General features: G+C 34.7%; 1 protein-coding gene across 1 annotated transcript in view; it reads left to right on the forward strand.

Annotated features, from left to right (window-relative positions):
* LOC129269098 (uncharacterized) overlaps window positions 1–24263 on the forward strand; it is a 34856-nt gene extending 10593 nt beyond the window's left edge. The window contains exons 9-24 of the mRNA XM_064105328.1: window positions 180–230; window positions 3072–3210; window positions 4259–4293; window positions 4868–5095; window positions 5678–5877; window positions 7350–7420; window positions 9127–9185; window positions 9981–10037; window positions 11725–11781; window positions 12435–12617; window positions 13997–14176; window positions 15619–15748; window positions 16994–17076; window positions 17741–17866; window positions 18283–18461; window positions 22337–24263. Coding sequence (XP_063961398.1) covers window positions 180–230; window positions 3072–3210; window positions 4259–4293; window positions 4868–5095; window positions 5678–5877; window positions 7350–7420; window positions 9127–9185; window positions 9981–10037; window positions 11725–11781; window positions 12435–12617; window positions 13997–14176; window positions 15619–15748; window positions 16994–17076; window positions 17741–17866; window positions 18283–18461; window positions 22337–22526 — 1968 coding nt within the window. The 3' untranslated portion in view covers window positions 22527–24263. The remainder of the gene's footprint in view (window positions 1–179; window positions 231–3071; window positions 3211–4258; window positions 4294–4867; window positions 5096–5677; window positions 5878–7349; window positions 7421–9126; window positions 9186–9980; window positions 10038–11724; window positions 11782–12434; window positions 12618–13996; window positions 14177–15618; window positions 15749–16993; window positions 17077–17740; window positions 17867–18282; window positions 18462–22336) is intronic.
* Window positions 24264–24716: the final 453 nt, after the last annotated feature.

Raw genomic sequence — 24716 nt, forward strand, 5'->3', positions numbered from 1 at the left:
TGCTGTATGCGTATGCCATGCATAATTTGATTTTGATAGTCATTTGGGATTGTTATTTTGAAACCCATGAACTGTTTAAAAAGTGAAAACCCCACCCAATTTGCTGTTTATACTTATCTAATCAGTGTTTTGGTGTTGGAGAGTTTTAATGATGTGTTTATTGCTTTGCACCCCTCCAGATGAACAAACTCCTGCCACTCCGACCAGTTACTGCTAAAGCTGAAGAACTTGTTAGTTTGTTGAAAATAAAAATGCATGCAATATATATCTATCTATATCTATATATATATATATATATATATAACTATCAAGTGCATGAGAATAACTGCATGTACTTAAGCTTTATATGGTGATAGTTGTACTCAATTTTTTCCTAGTCAGATAGGATTAATGATCTCTAATATTATCTAACTTTTATAATATACTTTTGTACAAGCTGGTGATATAATCTTTTTTCCTTTTGATACTTTGATATTTTGATTATGGGATGTTGCAAGAAAAGTCCCAAAATCATTCTCAAATCTTGATATTAATTTCCTTATGTTTATTCCAAATGGATTGATTAATTTTCTCATATTCGATCGAAAATTTCTGAGTAGATTTTAATTAGCAAATATATTGTTCTTGCAATAATCCTTAAATCATCAGTCTTTTGTCTCTCTCTATACATGATATGTTTCTGTTTTCTCTTGTCTCCTAATTTTCTGGAAAGTTTATTTGTCACCTAAATTGTTCTTATTACATTCTTGGTGATTCTTTTCATTTTTTTAAAACCTAAATTAATATGATGTCTGTAAATTGATATGTTTTTCCTTTTGTGACTTAATTTAATCAATAACTTGGGCAAAAATAATCTTGGTTGTTTAACAGTGGAAGACTATACTTATTGCTGAAGTTACTTTTTGAAATACAACTTAAAAGAAATGACTAAAAGAAATGGTGGTGGGAAGGGTATCTATATTCCATGGTGGTCTAAAACCAAACTTCATTAACAAACTATTGGTTTGAAGATTGTTAACATTTGTATAATTACATATGATTCAATAAAGTATATTGCAGAAATTTTGGATAGTATGTTGGAAACATAAACTATGCAGACAAATTTATAGATCAATTGATTATAACATAGCATATCAGGGGGGTGTTCACAAAGATTAAAGTATGACTTAGAGTCACATACCTAAATGCCTAGTTGCATGCGGTATAAAAGGTGTGACCGCATTGGTCAGATCATGCCAAGAGGATGCGCACTACTGCACATTTATTAATAAGATTGCACGTTACATAATCTATAAGCATCGGCGTTTAACTGCGACTGTAAGTTATACTTATATCTTTGTGAAACACCCCCCTTCACCCCCCCCCCCCCCCCCCCCGGAAGGGTAATGAGGGACATATGCCCTGGATCCCAGACAACAGAAAAGGCAAAAGTAAAGGGCGAAAGGAAATTTGATATGAAGAATTTCTAAAGAAATGACTGAAGTCAGATATTAGGAAGGGGTACTGTTTGTGTGATGTTTTCTAGGGTAATACTTCAAGGAGATGTCAAGCTTATTAGTATCCCATTTAAGAATCATTTGATACAAAGATAAATGTTTGATGATTTGTGACATCATGTTTGAGGAAAGAAATTTTCAATTTGCACTAATTCATTTGATTGATTTCTGCAACTTCTTCATATATAAATTAACAAAGAAAATACAATAAATAGAGTACCGTACATAGCAAAATATCTGACAATCAAAAGAAAGAACAAAGTATTTTCTCTAACATAACAATTTAAGTACGTTGCAGGTTAATTGCCACTCTAACCTTAGCTTGACTGCATGGCAACCACAGAAAACAATTAAACATTATTTAATAATACTGTCTTAATGTAGGAGTGCGGGTGAATAATGGGGGGGGGGGTGGGATCGGGGTTGGGGAAGGAGCAAGTGCTTGGTCCTTACAATGTATTTTTAGATTTTGATTTGATTCTTTGATATTGACTATCTTTCCTTCTATGAATAACTTTGTATTTTTGATAGCAGAAACCAATGTGAGTTCTTAGTTCATTTTTCTGTAGATGATGTTGAGTTCTTGATCATGGCATGTTTTCTTTTCTCCCTTTTTGTTTCTCTTTCTTTCTCTCTCTCTCTTGCTCTTTTATATTCTCTTGCTTTCTTTCTTTCACTCTTTCTTTGTGCATCTCTCTTTTTCTCTCTCTTTATCTCTATTTCTGTCTTACTTTGCATGACTTCTACATTTGCTTTGACGTTGCTGCAGATCGAAGGAGTAAGTGCATGTGTTTTATTTTTATTTTTCTTCACTTTTCTTAGAGAAGATAAGATATATATTTTTTAAGATTCTTGCTTTATTTCTCTCAGTGGTAATATTTTATGATCTAGTTGATTTGAGTCAAATATGATAGGCAAGACATGTAGTAGGCTCATTATTATTTTTGTTCAATAATGAATGAATTCTGAATATTAATGTATTTGATATACATCTTTTAACCTTAATTATTTATTATATTAAAGAGATTTTGAATCTAAGAATTGTCATTGTAGACAGAAATATTTATGATTATTACATGTACATGTACCTGTGGAACCTGTAAAGATAATATATCGTTTATTTGATCAGTTTAAGTGTGCAAAGTTATTTTTGGAATAACTAGCTAAATAGTAGGAAAGACAAATTAAGACATTTGATGCATGATATTAAAGAATGAATCTGATCATATTTTTCCTCAGCTCAGTAGCTTTGAATAAATAATACACTTTTATTGGTTAATAATATATATGATTAGATATATTAAAAACTTTTGGTTTGAGCCAATGAGCATGTTATGTGACGGGAACAGTCCTATTAAAAAGATTTTCAATTATCTATATGTAACGTTTTATTTTTAGTTTAAAGAAGGTAGCATTGGATGTAGTGGAAATCGGTACTAATGAAAGATTATATTTTCATTTATCTATTATGAATGTGTACTTTTTATTTGGGAGAAGTAGCATTAAATATGTTACTGGTAATGAAATATTCTTAGTTTTATTTATCTTTTATGAATGTTTATTTTTGCATGATAGAAAGTAGCATTGGATAAGATAGCGGAAAGGATTCATGATATTTGGGGGAAGATGGAAGATGCTGCAGCTAGATCTGTGGATATCATCTCACCTTTCAAATCACCGGACAAAGATGGGGCTTATCTCAGCCATATTGAAGGTTTGTACAATGATATTAAAGATAAACTCTGGTACTGTTAACAACAGAAAATAAACCGTTCACAGAATTAAATGAAATCTGCATGCCGAATGATTTTTCAGGAAAATGTGTAATGACAGCTATTTGATAGCAAATGAAGATTACTGAGAGAAATTACTGAAAAATGCCTTTCTGTTTAAAGTGTGGACCAACACATGTTTTCTGTGTTACTGACACCAGGAAAAGCATGTGGTAATGAAATAAATATGATTTCAAGCAAGCCTTAATTAAACTCTTTTGTTTTAAATAATCATTATGGTGGATGATAAACACTTTAGGACTGCTTTAAAGTATTTCCTGTCGAAATTAGATTTATATACCAGAAAGCAAACTTTTAAGCCTATTTTTAGTTTTAGTAAAATCCATGTCACCATTCCAATTCATTACGAGATTAGATAAAGGTGTTTGCTTTAACACAGATTTTATGTGAAAGATATGGAATATGTGTTTAAATGGATTTTGCATCAAAATAATAATTTGTATATTTTTGTCTTGTTTATATATAACCTCTTCTCTAGCATGGAATGGGATGAAAATTTCTTGATATATTCTTTGTAGCTTTTGTAAGTCTCCAATTACTAAGATTTAGAGTACTTGCTAAAAGGACTATTTTCAAATGAATGTAAAAACATAACCAAGAGTGGGTGCTAAATGCCAAATTTGAATTCTTATGGCTGAAAATGTGCTAGATTTGAGCTGGGCGGACACATATGATCAGAAAGAGAAAGACGAACTCAATTGTTTATTATGATTTCCAAAGCAGTTTATTGTGCCAGTCCTGGAAAAGGGTATGGCAATGTATTTGAAATTAAAAAAATATATAGAGACATTTACGATTTTGTGTGTGTGTTTGTTATTTGATGAGATTTGTATGTGAGAGGGGGAGGGAGGGGATGGGGATGGGGACTCCATTTTAGGTGAGCAGAAAACAGTGAATGTCAATTGCAAGACATCTGTGATCTGAAAACTCAGTCCTTATTATTTGTATCTCATTTTATATCTGCTTTAGGTTCGATCGGATCTGCTCATTCCTCTCCTATTCCTGTAAGTATGAATGACAAACAAATGTACTGTAACATAAGCATACATTTGGTCTTGTTAATTTCATCTATGTAATTTCAGAAAATTATTCCTAAACATATACCTTGTATAACATACACAGCATGAACTGAATGACATTGAAACACGATGATGATGTTCTGATAATCAAAGTTTTCTTTGAAAAGTCGCCCCAAACATATATATCTTTGTGTGGGGGCATCGTGGTCAAGTGGTAATGATTCGTCTTTCAATCTGCGGGACGTGGGTTCGAATCACAGCCATGGTGTGTTATCCTTCAGCAAGAAATTTCTCCACATTGTGCTGTACTCAACCCTGGTGAGGTGAATGGGTACCCAGTAGGAATAAATTCCTTGAATTATTGAGCGCCTATATGGGCAGCACAGCTAAAGCTGGGGTAAAAATTGCATGTGCTTTTTATCCTCAGGCAAAAGACACGATATAAATCCAGTTATTATTATTGTTATAATCTTTACCCCAAGCATTTGCCTTATTAATAGGCTCAGGTTTTGTGGAAACTTTACTTTCTTACATTATATTACTGACACTTTCCTTTCAGGTGGAGTCACGGAAACCTTCGCCCATCAAAGGAGATAAGACCCGCCCTCAGACCAAGATGTCCATGGTCAGAGCTAGATCCGTTGCCAAGTCCATGACGGAGTTTGAAGAGCCTCTGTCGATGCCGTTTGCAAGTCCTCCCAGGACAGCCATCAGCTCTACCGCTCCCATGCTAGTCTACCACCCAAAACCCGTACCTCCGCCTGCCGTACTACCACTCACCAGAACGGTGAGTATACAGCATGCCATTTGCCTTAAAATATTCATAAACCTGGTTTATTAGTAAAAACAAAATGTTTATTGATCAATAAACAGTATCTTTCATAAAAAGCAGTGTTTAATAGTTGATAATCAGAGTTTATTCGATAAATGCTATTTTTCTTGATCTCAATAGAATAAGAAATGTGTATCATGATTGGAATAAGAATCTAGTATGAAAAAGGGAGGTGGTGTTGATATATGAAGTATGAGATAGAGACAAATGGACAAGGACAAAGAAAAATAGAGATAGAGATGAAAACATGTTTCTTTTAGTTTAAAAATTGGAACATATTGAATTACCCAGTGATGCTTGATAAGACAAGATGAGTATCATATTAAGAAAAATATAGAGAAAAAAGAAAATGAGAGAAGGAAAGATTGGAATTGACAATTTGAGGTGGTAGATGACATATATGTTTTGTGATAATTAAGTGAGATGACTTATATCATTATGTTCTGTGTAGAGAAATAGCCTTGTTACCAGTAGAAATATATATTTGTTGATTGTTTCCCTCCCCCCAATGATTATGACTCGTGTTTCTACCTTTAGAATCATGAAAAGTTTTATCCGCGGATCTCCAGCGATTGGAACGATGATGATCCCGATGGTAAAGAGAGAGCTCAGAGAATCGTCAACCAGATGAACGTTGCCAAAGAAACCAATCTCTTGGTTTATAAGAGCAAGGAGAGTAAACGAAAGAAGAGCTCGAAGCTAGCTATTCAGAAACATGTTGGAGGAGCAATAGTCATGTAAGTCCATTGTTTTTCTAAGAATGAATTGCATTATTAGTAGTAAAAGTAGTAGTGGAAGCAGAATATGTTAGTAGTAGTTGTAGTAGTAGTTGTTAAAGTAGTAGTAGTTGTTAAAGTAGTAGTAGTAGTAGTAGTAGAAGTAGTAGTAGTAGTAGTAGTCATCGTAAAAGTGGTAGTAGTAGTAGTAGTAGTAGTAGTAGGGGTAGTAGGGGTAGTAGTGGTAGTAGTGGTAGAAGTGGAAGTATGTTTAGTAGGGGTAGTAGTGGTAGTGGTAGTAGTAGAAGTAGTAGTAGTAGTAGTCATCTTAAAAGTGGTAGTAGTGGTAGTACTGGTGGTAGTAGTAGTAGTAGGCGTCATCGTATAAGTAGTAGTAGTAGTAGTAGTAGTAGGGGTAGTAGTGGTAGTAGGTTTAGTAGGGGTAGTAGTGGTAGTGGTAGCGGTAGCAGTAGCAGTAGCAATAGTAGTAGTAGTAGTAGTAGTAGTAGTAGTAGTAGTAGTAGTAGTAGTAGTAGTAGTAGTAGTAGTAGTAGTAGTAGGGGTAGTAGGGGTAGTAGGGGTAGTAGTGGAAGTAGGTTTAGTAGGGGTAGTAGTGGTAGTGGTAGTAGTAGAAGTAGTAGTAGTAGTAGTCATCTTAAAAGTGGTAGTAGTAGTAGTAGTAGTAGTAGTAGTAGTAGTAGTAGTAGTAGTAGTAGTAGTAGTAGCAGTAGCAGCAGCAGCAGCAGCAGCAGCAGCAGCAGCAGCAGCGAGTTTCGAGCAATATACAGTAGTAGTAATAGTAGTAATAGTAGTAGTAGTGAGGGGGCTGAGCCAAAGGGGAGGGGGTGGGGCTGACCATGCAAAACTTCACAATCAAATGGTAATTTTTACGTTTTTGAAAAAAAAACTGGTAATAGTAGTAGAAGTGATAGTAGTAGAAGTAGCAGCAGTAGTAGTAGTAGTAGTAGAAGAAGTAGTAGTAGTAGTGTGTGTTGCTAAACTTCGAGTCTCGAGTTTCGAGCAATATACAGTAGTAGTAATAGTAGTAGTAGTAATAGTAGTAGTAGTAGTTGTTGTTGTAGTAGAAGTAGTTGTAGTAGTAGTAGTAGTAGTAGTAGTAGCAGAAGTAGTAGGCCTAATAGTAGTAGTAGTAGTAGTAGTAGTAGTAGTAGTAGTAGTAGTAGTAGTAGTAGTAGTAGTAGTAGTAGTAGTAGTAGTAGTAGTAGTAGACTACTTTTATACTCTAGTTTTCCATGACCCAATAATAATAGTAATAATGAAAATAGGAATAATCTTTTGTTCCACATTTGAATAAAACATTGGTAGACTAGAATGGTTTGACCCCCACTTTACCTTTTTTCAAAGCAAAAGGAGGTTATTATACAATATTTTAAGGCATCAATACTTTCCAAATTACAGTTTTGATATAGATTAGTTTTGGATAGATATAATGACTTATCAATGATCCTTATATGTTTATCTTCCTTCTTTAGGAGAAAATGGAGAAATGCGGCAGTGGCCAATGCCATGGCAACGGCTCAAATCTCTGCTTTTATGGGATCAAGTAAGACTTTCTCATTTCTTCTTGAATTTCGTATTAATACTTTTTTTCTGCCAGGTTTTGAATTATCTAATTTATATATGTGATGAGTTATAAAGCTCTTTCATCTTTAGATTGTCCGTGATACAAGGATCAAAAGATTCGTTGCACGCAGAAAGAATTATGAGGATAAAGGATTATTATCTTTCTGGGTATCTAATTGCAAAATTATATGTTTTGATTTCCAATTTGATTAAATTCTTTATTTCATTTCCATTCAAACATTATACAAAAGTAATATAAATTCGATACAATTTTACAGATGAACATTCTTACCTCTTTGAAAAAAAAACAGTATGAAATTGAGCATAAATGGAAATGAGGGGGGGGGGGTCCACTAAAAGCAATGCTTGTAAAGGGTGGATCCCCCTAGATTTAGATTGTCATAACTTCAATTTCCTTACCGATTATTGTTTTTCACCCTGCTTTTCTTATCATGAGGAATGGAAATTATAGAAATGAAATCATTAGGGATCATGTTTCTTTTTATTAGATTGAATGAGATAACTCAAAGGGACTCACAGATTTGCCATGTTTATCCTCTAATAATACATACATGTTTCCCGCAGGCATGACACACTAAAGTTGCCATTTGGTACCATGTTTTTATGATGATCCTATAGATCTGTGATTTCTCTTGCATGTGAACAAATTTCTAGGACATTTATATCCATCTCTTCATACCCATAATCTCTTATCTTGTAATCCTACTGTGAACTGCAATTACCTATGAACTGGATTTTTTAAACCACTTTCTTGCTTTTTTCATAATTGTAGAGTTTATCATAAACAGTGCCAAAGTTCTTTTGGCTCTGTTTATGATAAACTCTGATTGTTGTTTTGATTAAATAAATTCTAACCGATTCAAACAAAATAACAATCTAATGTTTGTTTAGATAAATTAATGTGCTGGATGATACCTGGTAGAATATTATTAATTCCTCATTGATAAATTTCTAAAGGTGTATTTGATGCACTTGCAGACATATACTTATCAGTATTGCTGATTTTCTGCATATTTTGTTTTCAGTTAGTTGGCTTGCTTACACACTGTATAAAATTGCTATATATGAAAATCCATGTGAATTGTTAAATAACAATTCGCATGGATTTTCAAAGACTGCTTGTCTGTGCCAACTCAAGTGTGGATTAGCACCGAAAGTTCAATTTCAATTTCTTAAAAAAAAGTATGAAATCTAACAATATGAGGTCACAAGTTAAGCAGTATATGAGTACAAGTACAAAGGAAACAACACAGGATAAATAATCTGCACAAAGATATGACAAGAAAACAGATTTCATAGGCCCGTATTCTGAAGTTAGGTTTAACTTAGACCATGGTCTAACTCTGTGCTAAAATTATGGAAAGCCAAAAGTGTCCAAATTTGTATTGCATTGTATGTTTTTTTTTATGTTTACTGTGCTCTTTCCTGGTTCTTTGATTGTGAAGACAATTATCTATTCATAATTCCCAGACAATTGAGAACGATTTGAGAGTTAAATGAGGTGAAATATTATATCTCTGCTGTTTAGTGATTTATGTCACAATTGGCTTTCCATACTAAACCACAACTTTAAACCTGAGTTTAGATTAAACCCGACTTCAGAATACAGGCCTTAAAGTTTGATTTTCCCTGTCAATGTTGTGTTGATATATTTTTCATCCTCAGAGCACCAAGGGAACGGAAAATATCTTGAGAAAGATGAACCAAGATGGAAAAGAATTGAGGTACGTTCATGACTTTTTATTCTACGGTCTCTATTTACACCAAGATCACCAACCTGCGCCGTTTTATCTTAGAGATACAATTATATAGTATGGTATATGATTTTATAAAATTCATTTACCTTTGAAAGACTTTTACCTTGAATTTCATGGGTGAATGTGCATTCTAGGTACTGTACTTAATTTTATTTTATTTGATTTTGTAAGAATCTGTGCATTTTGACACCATGATCACCAACCTGTGCCTTTTCATCTCAGAGATACCATTATACAGTATATACGAAAAGGTCATTGACCTTGAAAAAAAACTTCCCCCAACCCTGTATCCCTCCTAACTTTTTTTGGGGTAAATGTTGACACCCATTGAAAAACCATTTCCAATAATTTTATTCCAGATAAGTTGGCTATTTTGGGGTCTCATTTAGGGATACGATACGTTTGGATGAGACTAAAAAGGGCAGTCGACAAAGTGGTCGTAGAATGCTCAGCAAGTTACCATTTCTTCAGAAAACTTTTTTGGCTTCTCATAGCTACACCATAGATTCAGACTTTGGTCAAAGTTAAGGCTTGAATATGTGCCTCAATATTCGACTATCATTGGCATGTTATTACAGTGGCTGATGCATGGTTTTGACATTGTCAGTTATTATGATGATGATGCTAAAATGATGATAAACATTTTGTAATAAGTCATATATGTACGCTTACTCTCATCTTAACCTATTAACTATTTACGAGTAATAGGGGAAAACTTGAACAGTGGTCAATATATTTCAACGTTTCTTCGAATTCTTTCAGCATGTTCTAGGAATGCTGACGTCTGACCGTGTGAATGAAAGACAGGACGCTGCAAGGGTGAGTATGATATAGGCATACTATCTATTATATTTTAGATAATATATATAATACAGACTATTTTGAAAAGTAACATAAACATATATTTCCAAAAGTAGTCTGATATTGCAGAGTTGTGACAAGGGTGGTATGGGTCTAGGGAGGGAAATATACGATCTCCCAAAATTTAATGCTAGTTAAAGGACAAGTCCACCCCCATGAAAAAGTTGATTTGAATAAAAAGAGAAAAGTCCAACAAGCATAATACTGAAAATTTCATCAAAATCGGATGTAAAATAAGAAAGTTATGACATTTTAAAGTTTTGCTTAATTTCACAAAACAGTTATATGCACATCCTGGTGGGTATGCAAATGAGGAGACTGATGACGTCATCCACTCACTATTTTGTATTTCATGATATGAAATATTTTTCTCATTGTCAAGTGAAACAACGATTAATTCCTCCCTGAACATGGGGAATGAGCATTGTTTAATACTATATGATTCAGTGAAGTTGGTCCTTATTGTCAAATCTATAAAAAATGAAATATTGTACAATTCAAACAATGAAAAACAAAAGAAATAGTGAGTGAGGGACATCATCGACTTACTCATTTGAGTTGTACATATCACTGTTTTGTGAAAAATAAATAAGCAAGACTTTAAAGTGTCATAACTTTCTTATTTTACATCCGATTGTGATGAAATTTTCAGCGTTTTGTTAGTTTGATTTTTCTCCATTTATTCAAATCAACATTTCTCTGGGGTGGACTTGACCTTTAATAAGAGTATTACCTACAAGCTGCCATGCCTGTTTGTTGATACTTCTGATTTAGGTTATTCACACAGAGCAATGTGATCCTGTGTGAGCCATTGTGACATCAGCTGTTCTCATATATATGTACACTTAACCACTTTTTCATTGGGTTTGATCAGGTGAGAAAAGTTATGGCCCAAAGATATGGAGGCACAATACAAATACAAAAAAAAAAAAATCATAGAGGAGGAGTGTATGAATATAATGATCCCTGGTTATTAAGCCAAGCCCCGGCCTGGCCATTGAGACGCATTTCATTATGATTTAATAAATTGGGCAGACAATATCTTATCTGTGACAAGACCTAATTCTGGTGACGATGAAGACGTATGGATCGTCGAAAATTTGAGTAACTTTGAATAAAAATTTGATTGGAAAAAAAAGGCATTAAGTTTTTGATTTATTTTGTTATTCTGGTAATAGTCATAGATATCTCATGATGAAAACCACTTGTTTAAAACCTAAACCTCGATTGGACTTACAATACTGCTAGATGCCTGACATAGAAGCCTGTGTAAGGAAACCAAACCACGAGGCAGTGTAAACTCCCTGCTAGAGAAGCGACGTTGACAGAGTGATAGAGATTTATCTGACTTATGAGTGATATTCTGGACAATATCTTGAAATATGTGAAATATATATTTCCTACTTCCACTTTTTATTCAGGCAAGATGAGAGTAAAATGTAAGATGATGATGAGTGCAGGGCAGGCATAATCCAAAACCACTCTCTCTTGCACGGAGATGCAATTCATTGACTTTAAACAGTGTTTTTTTAAACAAGGGTGGGTGTACCCTACCTAATATGCATAGCATTCTGCGTTGCAGTGTTGGGGTATGTGTTAAAAGAGATTTTCCTGATATTATTTCATTATATTTTGTTTCTGATAGCATCTTGGAGAGCTTGATGTAATAGAGGATGCAGTTATTGGAGCACTCACGGATAGGGTAAGAGAAGTCATCTGATTGTATTTTATTTCATGAGAGTATTATTCATAATTATTTTTGTTATTTGTAACCTATTGACTACTGACATCCTTAGTCTTCCAAAGATGTTTGGAATGGGCTACATTTTTCGATAGTAAGTGCGTCGGTTTTTCTTTTGGAGATCTGATTGAAAGTCCAAGAAAACTTAGTATAATTTCAAATTATGAATGAGAAATGCTTACATTAGTTTTGTATTTTTTTTTTCATCATGTATGTAATTCTGTAGTAGATCCTTGTGCCCTTATAGAATGATATTATTTTCCAAGATTCATTAAATATGGAGAAATTTCAATGACAAAGGTACAAAATTTTGGGAAAATGGAAAAGGCATTTCTACTATGTGTTATTTCAATCATCATGTTCATGCCAAAAATACTGTGTTTGAAAAGTAGTAGTGTACACGCTTAAAAGCTTGGAAGTTAAAAACTGATTATATCAATCCAACTGTCAATACAATCAATTTTGCAAAGTTTTTTTATTCGGGGGAGGGGGGGTGAGAGAAAATTGTAAACACAATTATGCCTGTATTGTTAGTAGTTGGTTTTATTAAGAAGTACCTTTAAGTTAAGCAGTCAGATGATTTCCATTCTTATTGCATGATATCATTCACACAGCTTGATAATGATGAGGATCCCAGAGTTCGGTATGAAGCGGCTAGGTCTTTGATGTCCATCGGTCAATGGACAGAACCAGTGGTCAGACTGATTGTCCAGTATCTGAAGAAGGGCAGTTACCAGGCCAAGAGGGATCTCGTTGAGAGTATGATCAAAGCTCGGGGTGCTGCTTATATAAAAAAGGTGAGCTATTGAAGATGAATGAAAGTAGTTGCAGTAGACACTGATTTCATGAGAAAGTCAGTAAAACCAAGGTCAATTGTTACCATTTCATCGTCGATCTAAATCTGGTACAGTTACATTAACTGAACTTTGTGAAATGATGAAAAAAGATCACACTGTAGATCCCCAACATGCCTAGCACATGTGGGACAGTGTATTATAATTGCTTGGAAAAATGCCAGACAACATGAACCCCATGCTTATTTTGCTAATTTCTCAGCAATTATGCAGTTTCTTCCAGAATCCATTGGTAAATATTTTTTTTTTGCAAACAGATACTTGGATGGTCTTTTTTTATTAAAAAGACCCAGACTGGAGCTAAAAGTGAAATTGACAAATGGGAAATATGTAAGTTACATAGTACAACAACTTAAGTTTTATGCATATTCACCGCTTGACAGCTGAGTATTTTGCTTATGAAAAACTTTAATTAATGGGTTTCGCGGGGGATTTTGACCAAGAGTTTTTCTAGTGCTTTTCATCATCCTCAAGACCGTCAAGTCATGTTGTGTTAGAAGCATGATTTCATTGGTTTGTACACATAAAAATTGGTAATTTTTCTGCTTTTCAGATTCTGAATTCAATTTTTTTTTCAATTTGCAGAAAAAAATTGCAATGGCAATTATTCATTGCTCGAATGGATGCAAAAATACAACTCTTCACCAGATTTTTTGTGGTTTCTTTGTTTGGCTCTTATTTGGCCTAAATTGCTATGTCAGGAAAAGTTGTTGCACATAATCTAAATGCAGATACAACATGAAAACTGCGCAAAAGGAGTGGGAAATAAAATGTGGTAAAAGGTAGTCAAAATTGTAGATTTCATCAATGCAACCTTGCATGAAAAGATATTTATGATATCTCTATGTGATAGAAGTGAAGAAAATAAAATGCGTAATCTGAAATGGGGAAAAATCATCAAATTTTCAACCCTATGGAATCTCAAAGCTTCTAACACAACATGACGTCATGGTCTAGAAAGCCTATTGTCAAAGCCCGATAATTGGAGCTATTCTAGATCAAAATACTCAGCTGGTAAGCGGTGGAAATGCATATTACTTGCATTTCTGTGTTAAGTAGTTTATGTGCTTTCCATTGGTATATGATTTGTCAATTTCAATTTGGGTCCAGTTTGGGTCTTTGAGGGACTCTGTACAAACCCATTTTGCAATAATGAAATGAAATAATGAAATGAACTAATAGTATGAGTGAGATTTCTTGTTTGATTTGAGACCATACTTAGCGAATCATTGATGCACGGCAGATTGCAATTGTAAAATTTAAACACTTTTCACTTTAAGAGGACAATAATTCCAATTCCAACTACTACTTCATCATTGCAGACTGATCCTCATAATCGTGCTTTGGTAGACCAACTGAAGAAGATTTGCGCTGCGGAGAATCAAGGGGATCTGGGATTTGACTGTGCCGTGTGTCTTGGATGTATGTGTGTCCCTGACAAGCAGGCCAAGATCAAACTTATGGGAAGCCTTGACAGCAAGGACATCAATGTGACTGCCAGAGTAAGTTCTCTTCATTCTCAGGCTAAATTTATTTTTGTATAGCTACCATGTTTAAAAAAAAAATCTTATATCTTTCCTTTCTTCTTTCCTGTCTCTTTTAACCACTTCTGTTGAACTGTCATGTTTTCTTTAATTTCTCGACAAATATATTGGGTTTTTTTGTGGGGATCATATTACTAACTACTTACTCTGGGGTTGATTGACAAGCCCCCTTGCATTTGTTATAAGGTATCCAGTTAGCTACAAATCTATTTTATTATTTTTAAATATGCCATCTTTTTGTGGCCTAACTTTATTAATTTGTTAATTTTGTGCTTTTTCAAGCAAATTACATAAATGACATTGTTGTTCAGCACTTAAATAAATTTGAACTTACTTTAGATGCTTTCCCTGAATATTTATGTTTCTACATCAGGTGAATGCATCAGAGTCTGTAATGATTCAGAGGGTCTTCCTTAAAATTCATTCAGCATGTCTACATATCTGCTTTTATACATTCTTTTTTATCACTTAAGCATACCAGGCCCTGTGACACAAAGGTTAGCTATTAATGGCTAAATGAAATGGCCAATCAAGATCATCGGTGCATGCGCATTTTGATCAGTAGACTGACAAGGAACCAATCAGAATTGTTCTTTCAAATTAGCAATTAATCACTAACCTTTGGGTTACGGGGCCCCGATTGATTGGTGGGGATTTTTACCTCATTGCTAAGAAAGCATGGATGCTTGTAAGCAAGCAACCAGAGGACCGACGGCTTAAGGTCCTCTCCGAAGGACCTGGTAATTAGGATTAATGCCTTAATGACTTAGAGCATTGAAGTTGGACCCCGGGGGGGGGGGGGGCCACTTCCATTGATGAGTGGATACCATGCGCGACCAAGGGGTCTCGAAAAGCACCCTAAACATGCATTTTCCATTTTCTGAAAATGCACCCCTTAACAAGTATTGGCGTGTGAAACCATACCCTTAACATTTATTGGAAACAAAACGATACTCTTGGCAAGTTCCCTGAATTGACCCCCTAAACAAGTACAGCGATATTTTTATTGTTATATCTCGGTCGTCGGCCTACCTTCACCCACATCATTGGGTTTAGTACAGCCCCACCTCCCATATCTCGCCCAAATCGACTCTTGGGCAAAAGTACATCATTTATAAAACATTTTAGTCTTAATTTTTTACACCCTCGCAAATTTGACCCTAAACCTGTAGCTTTCCTAGCGAAAATAGATACCCTTTTTCATTATTTTAGTGTTTTTGACACCCTTGAAAAAGACATCCTGTTTACGTGTTTTTTTGGTCGCGCATGGTATCCACTCGTCAATGTAAGTGGCCCCAACCCCCCCCCCCCCACCCCCCACCCCGGTCGGACCTTCTCAAATCCAAGTCATACTAATTAACCAAATGTGTCTCTTTCTCCTCATATTTTTTTTTTGATAGTCCCTTGAGATCTTGGTGCGTCAGATGCATGCATCCGAGCCTGCTGTGGTTCAGATGGTCTTACATCAACTACAGCACTCCTCTGCCTGGAAGTACAGAGCAGCAGCTGCCAAGCTTCTTGTTCACATTGGTGTGTAAGACATTAAAAAAGAACTCACACTTTCAGATCTTAACGTTGATCAGGGGAGCATTTCAAGGAATTGTCATCACCGACAAGTCCCATTTTATCCGACAGTCACCATCGTACAGTGCTTCTCAGCCAATCAAAATCAAGTAAAGATCTGACAATTTGTCGGACATAAAAGTTGATGAAACGCTCCCCCAAAGAGTTAGACGTGACTTAAAGTCATGCTTAAAAAAAGCCAACACAGGTATCTGTGTTGGCAACTTCATTAATGACTTCGCAGTATTGATGATCTCACTAAAGCGGTTATGCAATATTTAACACACACAAATGAGAATTTAAGTACCGGTATGATTTTTTTTTTGGGGGGGGAATGAAAGTTTTGTGAACCCCCCTTCTCCAGTTAGATTTACCCCGTATAGTACTTCCCTTCCTCCTAGTAACACTTGCATAGAAAGTTCCTTTCTGGCATCCCTTGCTCTACAAATTCTCTCCTCTTCTTTTCTTACTCGTATAGTTTTCATCTTTTATATTGCATATATTACGAACCCTGTAAATCTGAATTATTATTTGTTATTTACAAGGCAGTGATAATTTTTATCAAGGTTCATACTATGAATGTAAAGCAAAGTGAATATTGATTTGGAACTAATTACATATAGGGTCATATTGTCCGCCATGAATATAAAGATACTTGTGAAAGATTATCGTACAGTGTATTCCGGGAGAATTCATCATAAATTTGTGATTAATATTTGAAACTTATCTCAATAACAGTATGATTAAATAGAATAATTCCTTTTAATTTTCATATTCTGACCTGGATGGAGTTGGATAGGAAGACCTCCGGGTTGTGGTTATCGAGTTAACCCTTTCTATACCCAGGCAGCCTCTCCAACTGCCAACCTGGGGGATGTTTCACAAAGATTTAAGTATGACTTAGGTCGACGTGTACATGCCGACGTGTACATGATATACAACGCGCAATCGTATTGATCAATACGCAGTATTGCGCGTCCTCTTGGCATGATCTGACCAATACTGTCATGTCTTTTATACCACGCGCAACTAGACATTTAAGTGCGACTCTAAGTCATACTTAAATCTTTTTGAAACTCCCCCAGGTCTTCATTCGTAATCATGAAACCTGTATTGCTTTAATTATTGTTCTTCTCACATGTACCTGTATATTCTCTATATTCTGAAATTCTGAATGAAATAATGATAATATTAAATGATTTTCATGTTTAGGATCTAAATGCATTACTAATGAAGATGATGAGAAGATGATATTCAGCGTAGCTGACAAACGCCTCTACGATGATCCTAGCAGGGTAAGTGGGTTACCAACATTTCCAAACTTGAGTAGTTATAACCAAAACTCCTGGGATGTATCGCGAATATTGTAACTTATACATTTCATTGTGAACGATGGCGATCCTTGTTTGTGCTATGTCAGATTCTTAGTTATTTCATATCTGATCACTTCAATTCGATTCAATTCAGGTTTATTGTTTAAACCTGTAAATGTAGGAGCACCTAGCAAGGTGGATACGTGTGCTATACAAATCCTATATTATTACTATTGCAAAAAAAGGAATTGTATCGTTGTCCCCAAGCTAAAAAAAAATAATTCTGACACTACTTTTCACTACCTACTGCTTAAGTCTGCAACATTGCTACATAGGATAAGCATTAACATTGCAGTGAATGGGGATTTTCCCAGGCTCTTTTTTTATTTCCGGGGGGCCGTTTCATAAAGCTGTTCGTAAGTTAAGAGCGACTTTAAGAATGACTGGTGATCCTTTCTTATATACACGCTAAACCATCGCCAATGAATCAACCATATAAAAGAAAGGATCACCAGTCGTTCTTAAAGTCGCTCTTAACTTACGAACAGCTTTATGAAACACCCACCTGGGTTCTTTTGAGCATTTGGGGGGCAAAATCTCCAAGAGCCCCTATTTTATTTTTTTTCCCTGATTGTCCCTTTTGCAGGAGGTCCGAAGTGAGATCGCCAACATGATGACATCGCTGGGACTGAAGGAGACGCTGTGTGAATTGGTTGAGAAGAGACTCTTTGATGAAGAGGATGATGAAAGAGCCCATGGTGTGCTGGCCGTGGTAAGTACCTTCATGTTACCGTGACGATGAGAATGTTAAGAATCTCAAGGCTGAAAGTGATCCTTTGTGAATTTGTAGAGATGGAGAGATTTAGAAGGAGAATGATGTGGTTTGAAAATGAATTTTTCAACCTTACTGTAAGGAATGATTTAACATGAAGAAATGCAAACATTGTACAAAAATAAATTGCTAGAGTATAATGATAATACTAAGATTTGAAGGAACACAATGCTGTGTTTGGTATTTACTTGGGTAAAACGTTGGAGCAGAAACAAGCAGCAGAAAGTAGTCCATTAAAAGGCAATTGCCAGTAAGTCCAGAAAAAGCATTGTTTAATATTTGTGATGAATACCTGGATATCTAGCCAACTGGCAGTAAAGAATATTGCACAAATTGTTATATAATTGTATTTGCAGGGTGTTATCGGAATGAAGTCAGAGCGTATACAACGTCAGCTCCTGGAGATGCTGGAGCTCGATTCGTGTGAGTACGTTAGGATCCAGGTGATTCGGACCCTTGCTGATCTTGGTCTTACAAACATCAAAGTGATGCGAGCTCTCAAGAGCGTTGAGAGAAATGAGGGCGCCCTATCCAGGTAAGGATACTTGGGCCTGCATTCTGCACTGCAGTTTGATTTAAACTCTAGTCTGAAGTTGAGGTTTAACAATGGATAGCCATATGTTAAACAGGACCCCGTTTTATAAAGAGTCACGATTGATCCAATCAATCGTAACTCTATGGAAATCCATCAGTGTCATAATTTTTTCTACAGGAAATTTGCACAATGTCCTTTGAATGAATGAATGAATGAATCGTTATTTTGTTTCAATTCCGATATCAAACAACAACAACAGTAAATCATTGCGACATAAGTAATTAGAAAAAAACAAAAGTATATAATTACAGGATAATATACATAATACATGCACTATTTTTTATGGAACATTAGTAACACCCATTAGAAAAGATGGAAATGAAACGTGGTGACCTACTAAGAAGCTTAGCTTGTGGACCATAGGCCACCAGAATGTTAAAAACTTACATTAGCAATCATTTAAAACATCATAGAACAAGCAAACAAAAAATTGGAGTAAATAACCAAAGGACAGATATACATATTTACAAAAGATACACTAAAAAGTAACAAAAAAAAAGGGAAATGCAGAATGCAAACAAATTCTATTAGACCTAAAGTATAAGAATTTGAATTTCGAAAAGAAGAAAGAAAAGAGGAAAAAATAAAGAAAATAAGCAGAGCTCTATTTTTGCATAGATAATTGTGGGAAGAATACAATTTATAAAGTTAGACAAGATATGACCAGCAGGCATTCGTTTACTGATCTAAGAATATCTTCATTAAATCGGTCTTTAACTTGTTTTCAAAAACACTAAGGCTAACTGTTTGCTTCAATGAAGAAGAAAGGGAGTTCCATAATTTTGGCCCTGTATAAACAAAAGTATTTAGCCGAAAACTAGTTTTGACCAATGGCAAGTGGAGAAAAGAAACTTGTCTTGTATAGTAAGAATGGATTTGGTCATTTCTAAGACATAATGAAGCAAGGGCTAGTGGAAGTTCTCTTTTATTTAATGTAAACAAAGAGAAGCACAGTGAATTTTCAAGAAAACAATGAATGCATGAATATAAATCATAGTTAGAAAATAATAGATAATAGATGTTGACGTTGCTGGCCGTCCATGGTTGTGATTGATCGGATCAATCGTAACTCTTTGTAAGACGGGGCCCTGATCATTGACATTGCAGGCTCAATTTATCACCTTATTTTACACCCATTTGTAACCATGTAGGAACATTTTGATGACATAGTTTTCTTCATCATTAAAGCATGAGGAAATCACATGGTAACATGAGAAATATACATACAATGTAAACAAACTTTTGATATTTTTTGGCTGTCCATAATATCAGTACAGAGTGACACTATGGTCTAAGTTAAACTGTACTTCAGAATGTGAGCCAGATAGTTAATACCCATTGAGCAAGAGCCAGGGAGCGTTTCAAAGGAAGAATGGGGGTTCGAAATGTCTTGGGCCCTTCAACACAAATATTTGCAATCACTTGCTTTCAGCAAGTAACCTCTCTGATTGGTTGATAGTGGGTATGTTCAACAATATACTCGTGCAGCATTTTTTTTTCATAGTTTAAAATATATTCCTGTATTCTAACATGTTTTCATTTATCAGCAGAAGTGCAATACTGTACAGTAATCCTCATTTACCGATATGAGACCATTTTTAATTCCCCATTGCTATTTTGCAATAGATTGCAAATATTTGTGTAACAGGGCTTGGGCTACATTTCAATTTCAATTCAATATGATTTTATTCCATTCAGTATAAAATAAAAAGTTACATAATCAGGTAAAAAATATGGTTGTCAAAATACAATGATAATAAAATTAAATGATTAGAATGGAAAATGGCTGCTGTATAAAAACCCTGAAGGGTTTGTCATGACAGCCACCACAACGTTAAATAAATCAGATAGGAAAGAATTGATTGATGTAATCGAGAGAGGCAAGGAAGAACCCACATTTTATGTAATATTGATAGATGGCATACTTGGAATGTTGTGTTACTATTCAAATAGATAAAAGGAAGAGGCAATTTTTTAATGCAGATCTTTAAGCCAAATAATTTTCCACTGAGTTAGGAAGGATTCAGAATTTATGAATTAATGGTATATACCCTAAGGTTTCAGAATCTGTGAAGTTTTTCCCCCAACAACAACTTGACTCCCAGTGAGACTATAGGCCCGTAACCTGAAGTAAGGTTTAAATTAAACCCCAGTTTAAAGTTGTGGTTTAAGTATGGAGAGCCAATTGGGGCACAAATATTTATTAGTAGGGGAGATCGGGGTTAGTTGGAACGCGGGGTAAGTTGAAACATTGTAATTTTCTTTAACGCCTGTAAAATAAATTTATGCAATACTGCCCTCAATTTATTGCTTTTAATAAAAGACAACACTGTTGTACTATTTTAATATAGCAATAAATTGAGGGCAGTATTTCATAAATTTATTTTACAGGCATTAAAGAAAATAACAATGTTTCAACTTACCTCGCGTTCCAACTAACCCCGATCTCCCCTACATGTTCTATTTATGAACTCTTACGACACTCTTACAAATCATTTATAACTCTCTCAGAATGATAACTGAAATATTTTCTTCAATATGAAAGCAAAGGGAAACAAAATAGTAAATATAAGAAATATACAATATAAACATAATTTTTTAGTTTTTGGCTCCCCATAATTTTTGCACAGAGTTAGTCCATGGTCTAAGTTAAACCTGGCTTCAGAATATGGGCCTAAAACTGTACACTTTTAACTGTGAAATGACCTAATTATTAGTATGTTAATGTATCAAGTGAAAAAAGTGGTGAAGCAAGCACTCTGTAACTGCAAGGAAAAGGCACTGTACCAAATACTCTAATTGGATTCATATGCTGGTAAAGCATTTTGTATCTGCAAAGAAAAGTGCTTTACCGAATACTCAATGCATTCGATTGGAAAATGTTGTTTCCTTTGAGGTAGTTTGAAGAAAGAGGACAAGTATTTTATACCTATTTGCTCTGATAATTTTTCAATTTAAAAGTATATGTATTATGGAATGATATATGTTTTGAAGAGTTCTGACAAGAGATTTCAGCCCAGTCTTCCATGTGAGATACAAACTTAGTTATTTGTGAGATATTACATATTCATTTATTAATCTAATAATTTCCAACCTATGACTTCATGTCATCACTGTAAATGAATGAATGCTAAATGCACAGAATAGAAACAGAGTCCATGTGGGCAATTCCATGATATAATCTACATTTTAGTACATCTAACCTTCATTCTTTTTTTCATTTTGTGAACTGCTCAATCCATGATCATTTGAGAGCATTATAATGTTTCATGTAGACTATTCGATTTCATTCAATTCTGGTTTTATTGTTAGAAAATGGATACATGACAAAAAGTCTGAAGACTTATGTTATCATATTTACAAAGTAAGAAATGTAAATGTATATTATTATGATTTTAGTTTTGACTACAATTAAATGACTCAAAAAAATGTGCTATACAAATAATCTTCACATTACAAAGCAATAATATAGGAAAAATAATTTTGGAAAGTTTAAAAAAGATTGCAATCGATTAATGAACAATTTGAATTATAGCATTGTAAAATTCATTCAGGATAACACTAGAAATTTAATTGAAGACCAAAGAGACAAATATTGGAGTGTTTGAATGCTGAAACAGAATAAATTTGAAGAGACTATGGTTGCTGATAATAATTCAGAAAAGTTCCATAAAGTGAAATTTTTATTCCAACAACTAGACACGTAATTATTTCAGGATCATGTCATAGATATAGCTGGTTGGACATGTGCATTTTTTAAGAATATTGCACATAAAGCAGTTTAAACATAATGAACTCAACATTTTACCCAACAGAGAATCGACCAAAGCTCTGAAGATCTTGAATGCCATCAAGCAGCGTCAATCGGCCAGAAGCCCCCGGAGGACACCGTCAAGGTCACCGTCTATCCCGGCGAGCTCGGTGACCGCAGCAAGCAGGAAGAGATCTCCCTGTATGAAGAAGGCGGTGAGAAGTCATACCAAACCTCTCAATCAAACCATCTGAATTTAATAGTCATGTAGAGCAGGGGCCATGGAAACTGGGGGGGGGGGGGCTGTGGGGGCCCCCGCACGTTTTTTCAAAACTGTGTATAAAAACGTAAAAATGACTATCTGATTATGATATTTTGCATGTTTACCCCCCTCCCCCCAATTTCAAAACCGTTTTGCGGCCCCTGTAGAGTAGAGTGGTTTACTGCGGTAGGGACAGTGATTTTTTTTATTTTTTTTTTTATTGCCTTTTCCATTTCTAAAAACCTGTAATTTCATTTCAAACTTAATTTAAAATGGGATTCCTTCTGTTATTAAAAAATGTACAGCAAAACCGCGCAATACATTTTGGGAAGGAAAATTCCATGAATTTTCACCCTAAAAGTTAAAAAGCAAAGTGAATTTTCCGTTTTGACTTACCAATGAACGGAAAATCACTGAATCTACTGGCGTGGTTACTTAGCCTGACTGCTATTAAAAGTGTGCTTGTTAGGGCAGTGCTATATTTTTAGGCATGGGAAATATGAACAAATTATTGTTTGCCTTCATATTCTTTACATGATATTTCAGGAGAATATCACTCGAAGGATTGCTTTTCAAATACTTTCACATGCAAGTTGTGATGATGATGATGATTGTTGTTTTTGGGGCCGACAATTTGTGTGATGTCCCATTCATTCATTTCTGTGTGCAGTGTATTATCCACCTTGCAAAGGATTTGAAAACAAAGTTTTGATATGAGTGTATCTGTACAAGAAATCAATAAGTGGTTTTCACTGGAAAAATACATTAATGTGCCTGGTAGAACTTGAAAAGGAATTTCTTTGAATGATGGTGAGCTAAATGTGTATTCATGCGAAATTTGACACAATGAAAGGGGCAATGTCTTGTACACATCAGCGATTTTCACACCTGATGTAATTGAATCACTATTTCAGTTCAATGTAAGTAGATTGAATGGATTAGGGGTATGGGGTTGGTTTGATGATAATTAGTGTGATATCAGATTATAATCATTATAATCATTATGATTTTGATTTTGATTGTAGTGTATGACTGAATGAACAAACAAATAATAACAAACTTGACTGTATTATATCTGTATGGTTCCTACTCTAGAGTAGATTTTCTTTGACTAGTAAACATCCAGATTTATGAAGTTTATCAAGATGTTGATTCCTGTTACACAAAGCGTATTGCTTATAATTGCAGGATTGAAATTTTGCAATTCATTGCATTGGTCATTATGTGCAATGCAAAGCATACAAATCAATCGTATAATCGGTTGCCTATAGCTGTGCTCCTGGGCTAACGAGTCCTGTTAGTGATGGATTGACGCTTGATCTTCATGATTGGTTGTACATGGTTGTCAATGCAATTCAAAATTATTTATTTCACTTCCATCAAACAAAAACAAATTGTATACCATATATAAACATAAATATTTGTGCCCGTTGCAAAAAAAAAAAATTAATAATACATGTGTTGTGAAAAAAAACACTTAGACAATTTGGGCAACACATTGTAGGTTTTAAATATGTATACTATTTTTCAATAGAAATTAAATTAAGATGGAAATGGAGGGACCCACTAAAAAGCAATGCTTGTACAATGTGGGCCCCTCAAAAAAATAGATAACACAACAAATAACAAAATAACCAAGTACAAATACAGATATATGTAATCAATGTAATGAATCATAAAGATATTCTTCTACGATGATTGCTTTTAAAACTTTGTGTTAGGAGCCCCTGGTCTATGTATCATGATGCTTATTATCAATATCAAGTATAGCATTTATCTGACATATTAGCCACCAGCCAATCAAATGCTAGGATTTCAAGACAGCATTTCATCAAAAAAATTTGACTGCAGGTTGTGAGATCTGACAACTTTCATTGATTTTGAATGTGGCTAAGAGTGGTTTCAGACAAGCGCAGAATGCGTCGTATGAATGCTGAATTGTAATGATGCTAGAATTATCTTCTGTTCACACGGCTGAGGAAGGAGGCTTCGTGAATTCTGCGGCTTTACGTTCCACAGTGATACAAGGAGGCGTGGCTTCTTTTGGGTACCCCATTAATCACTCATGCATAGCCAACGCTTCACTCAAATGATCATTTGACTGACGCAAAATGTGAGCTGCCTTGGCATCTGTCAGATGAAATGTACATTTTCAAATAAAATATCAGGCAAATCCATTCAT

This window comes from Lytechinus pictus, chromosome 10, assembly GCF_037042905.1.
Source record: "Lytechinus pictus isolate F3 Inbred chromosome 10, Lp3.0, whole genome shotgun sequence".
NCBI lineage: Eukaryota > Metazoa > Echinodermata > Echinoidea > Temnopleuroida > Toxopneustidae > Lytechinus > Lytechinus pictus.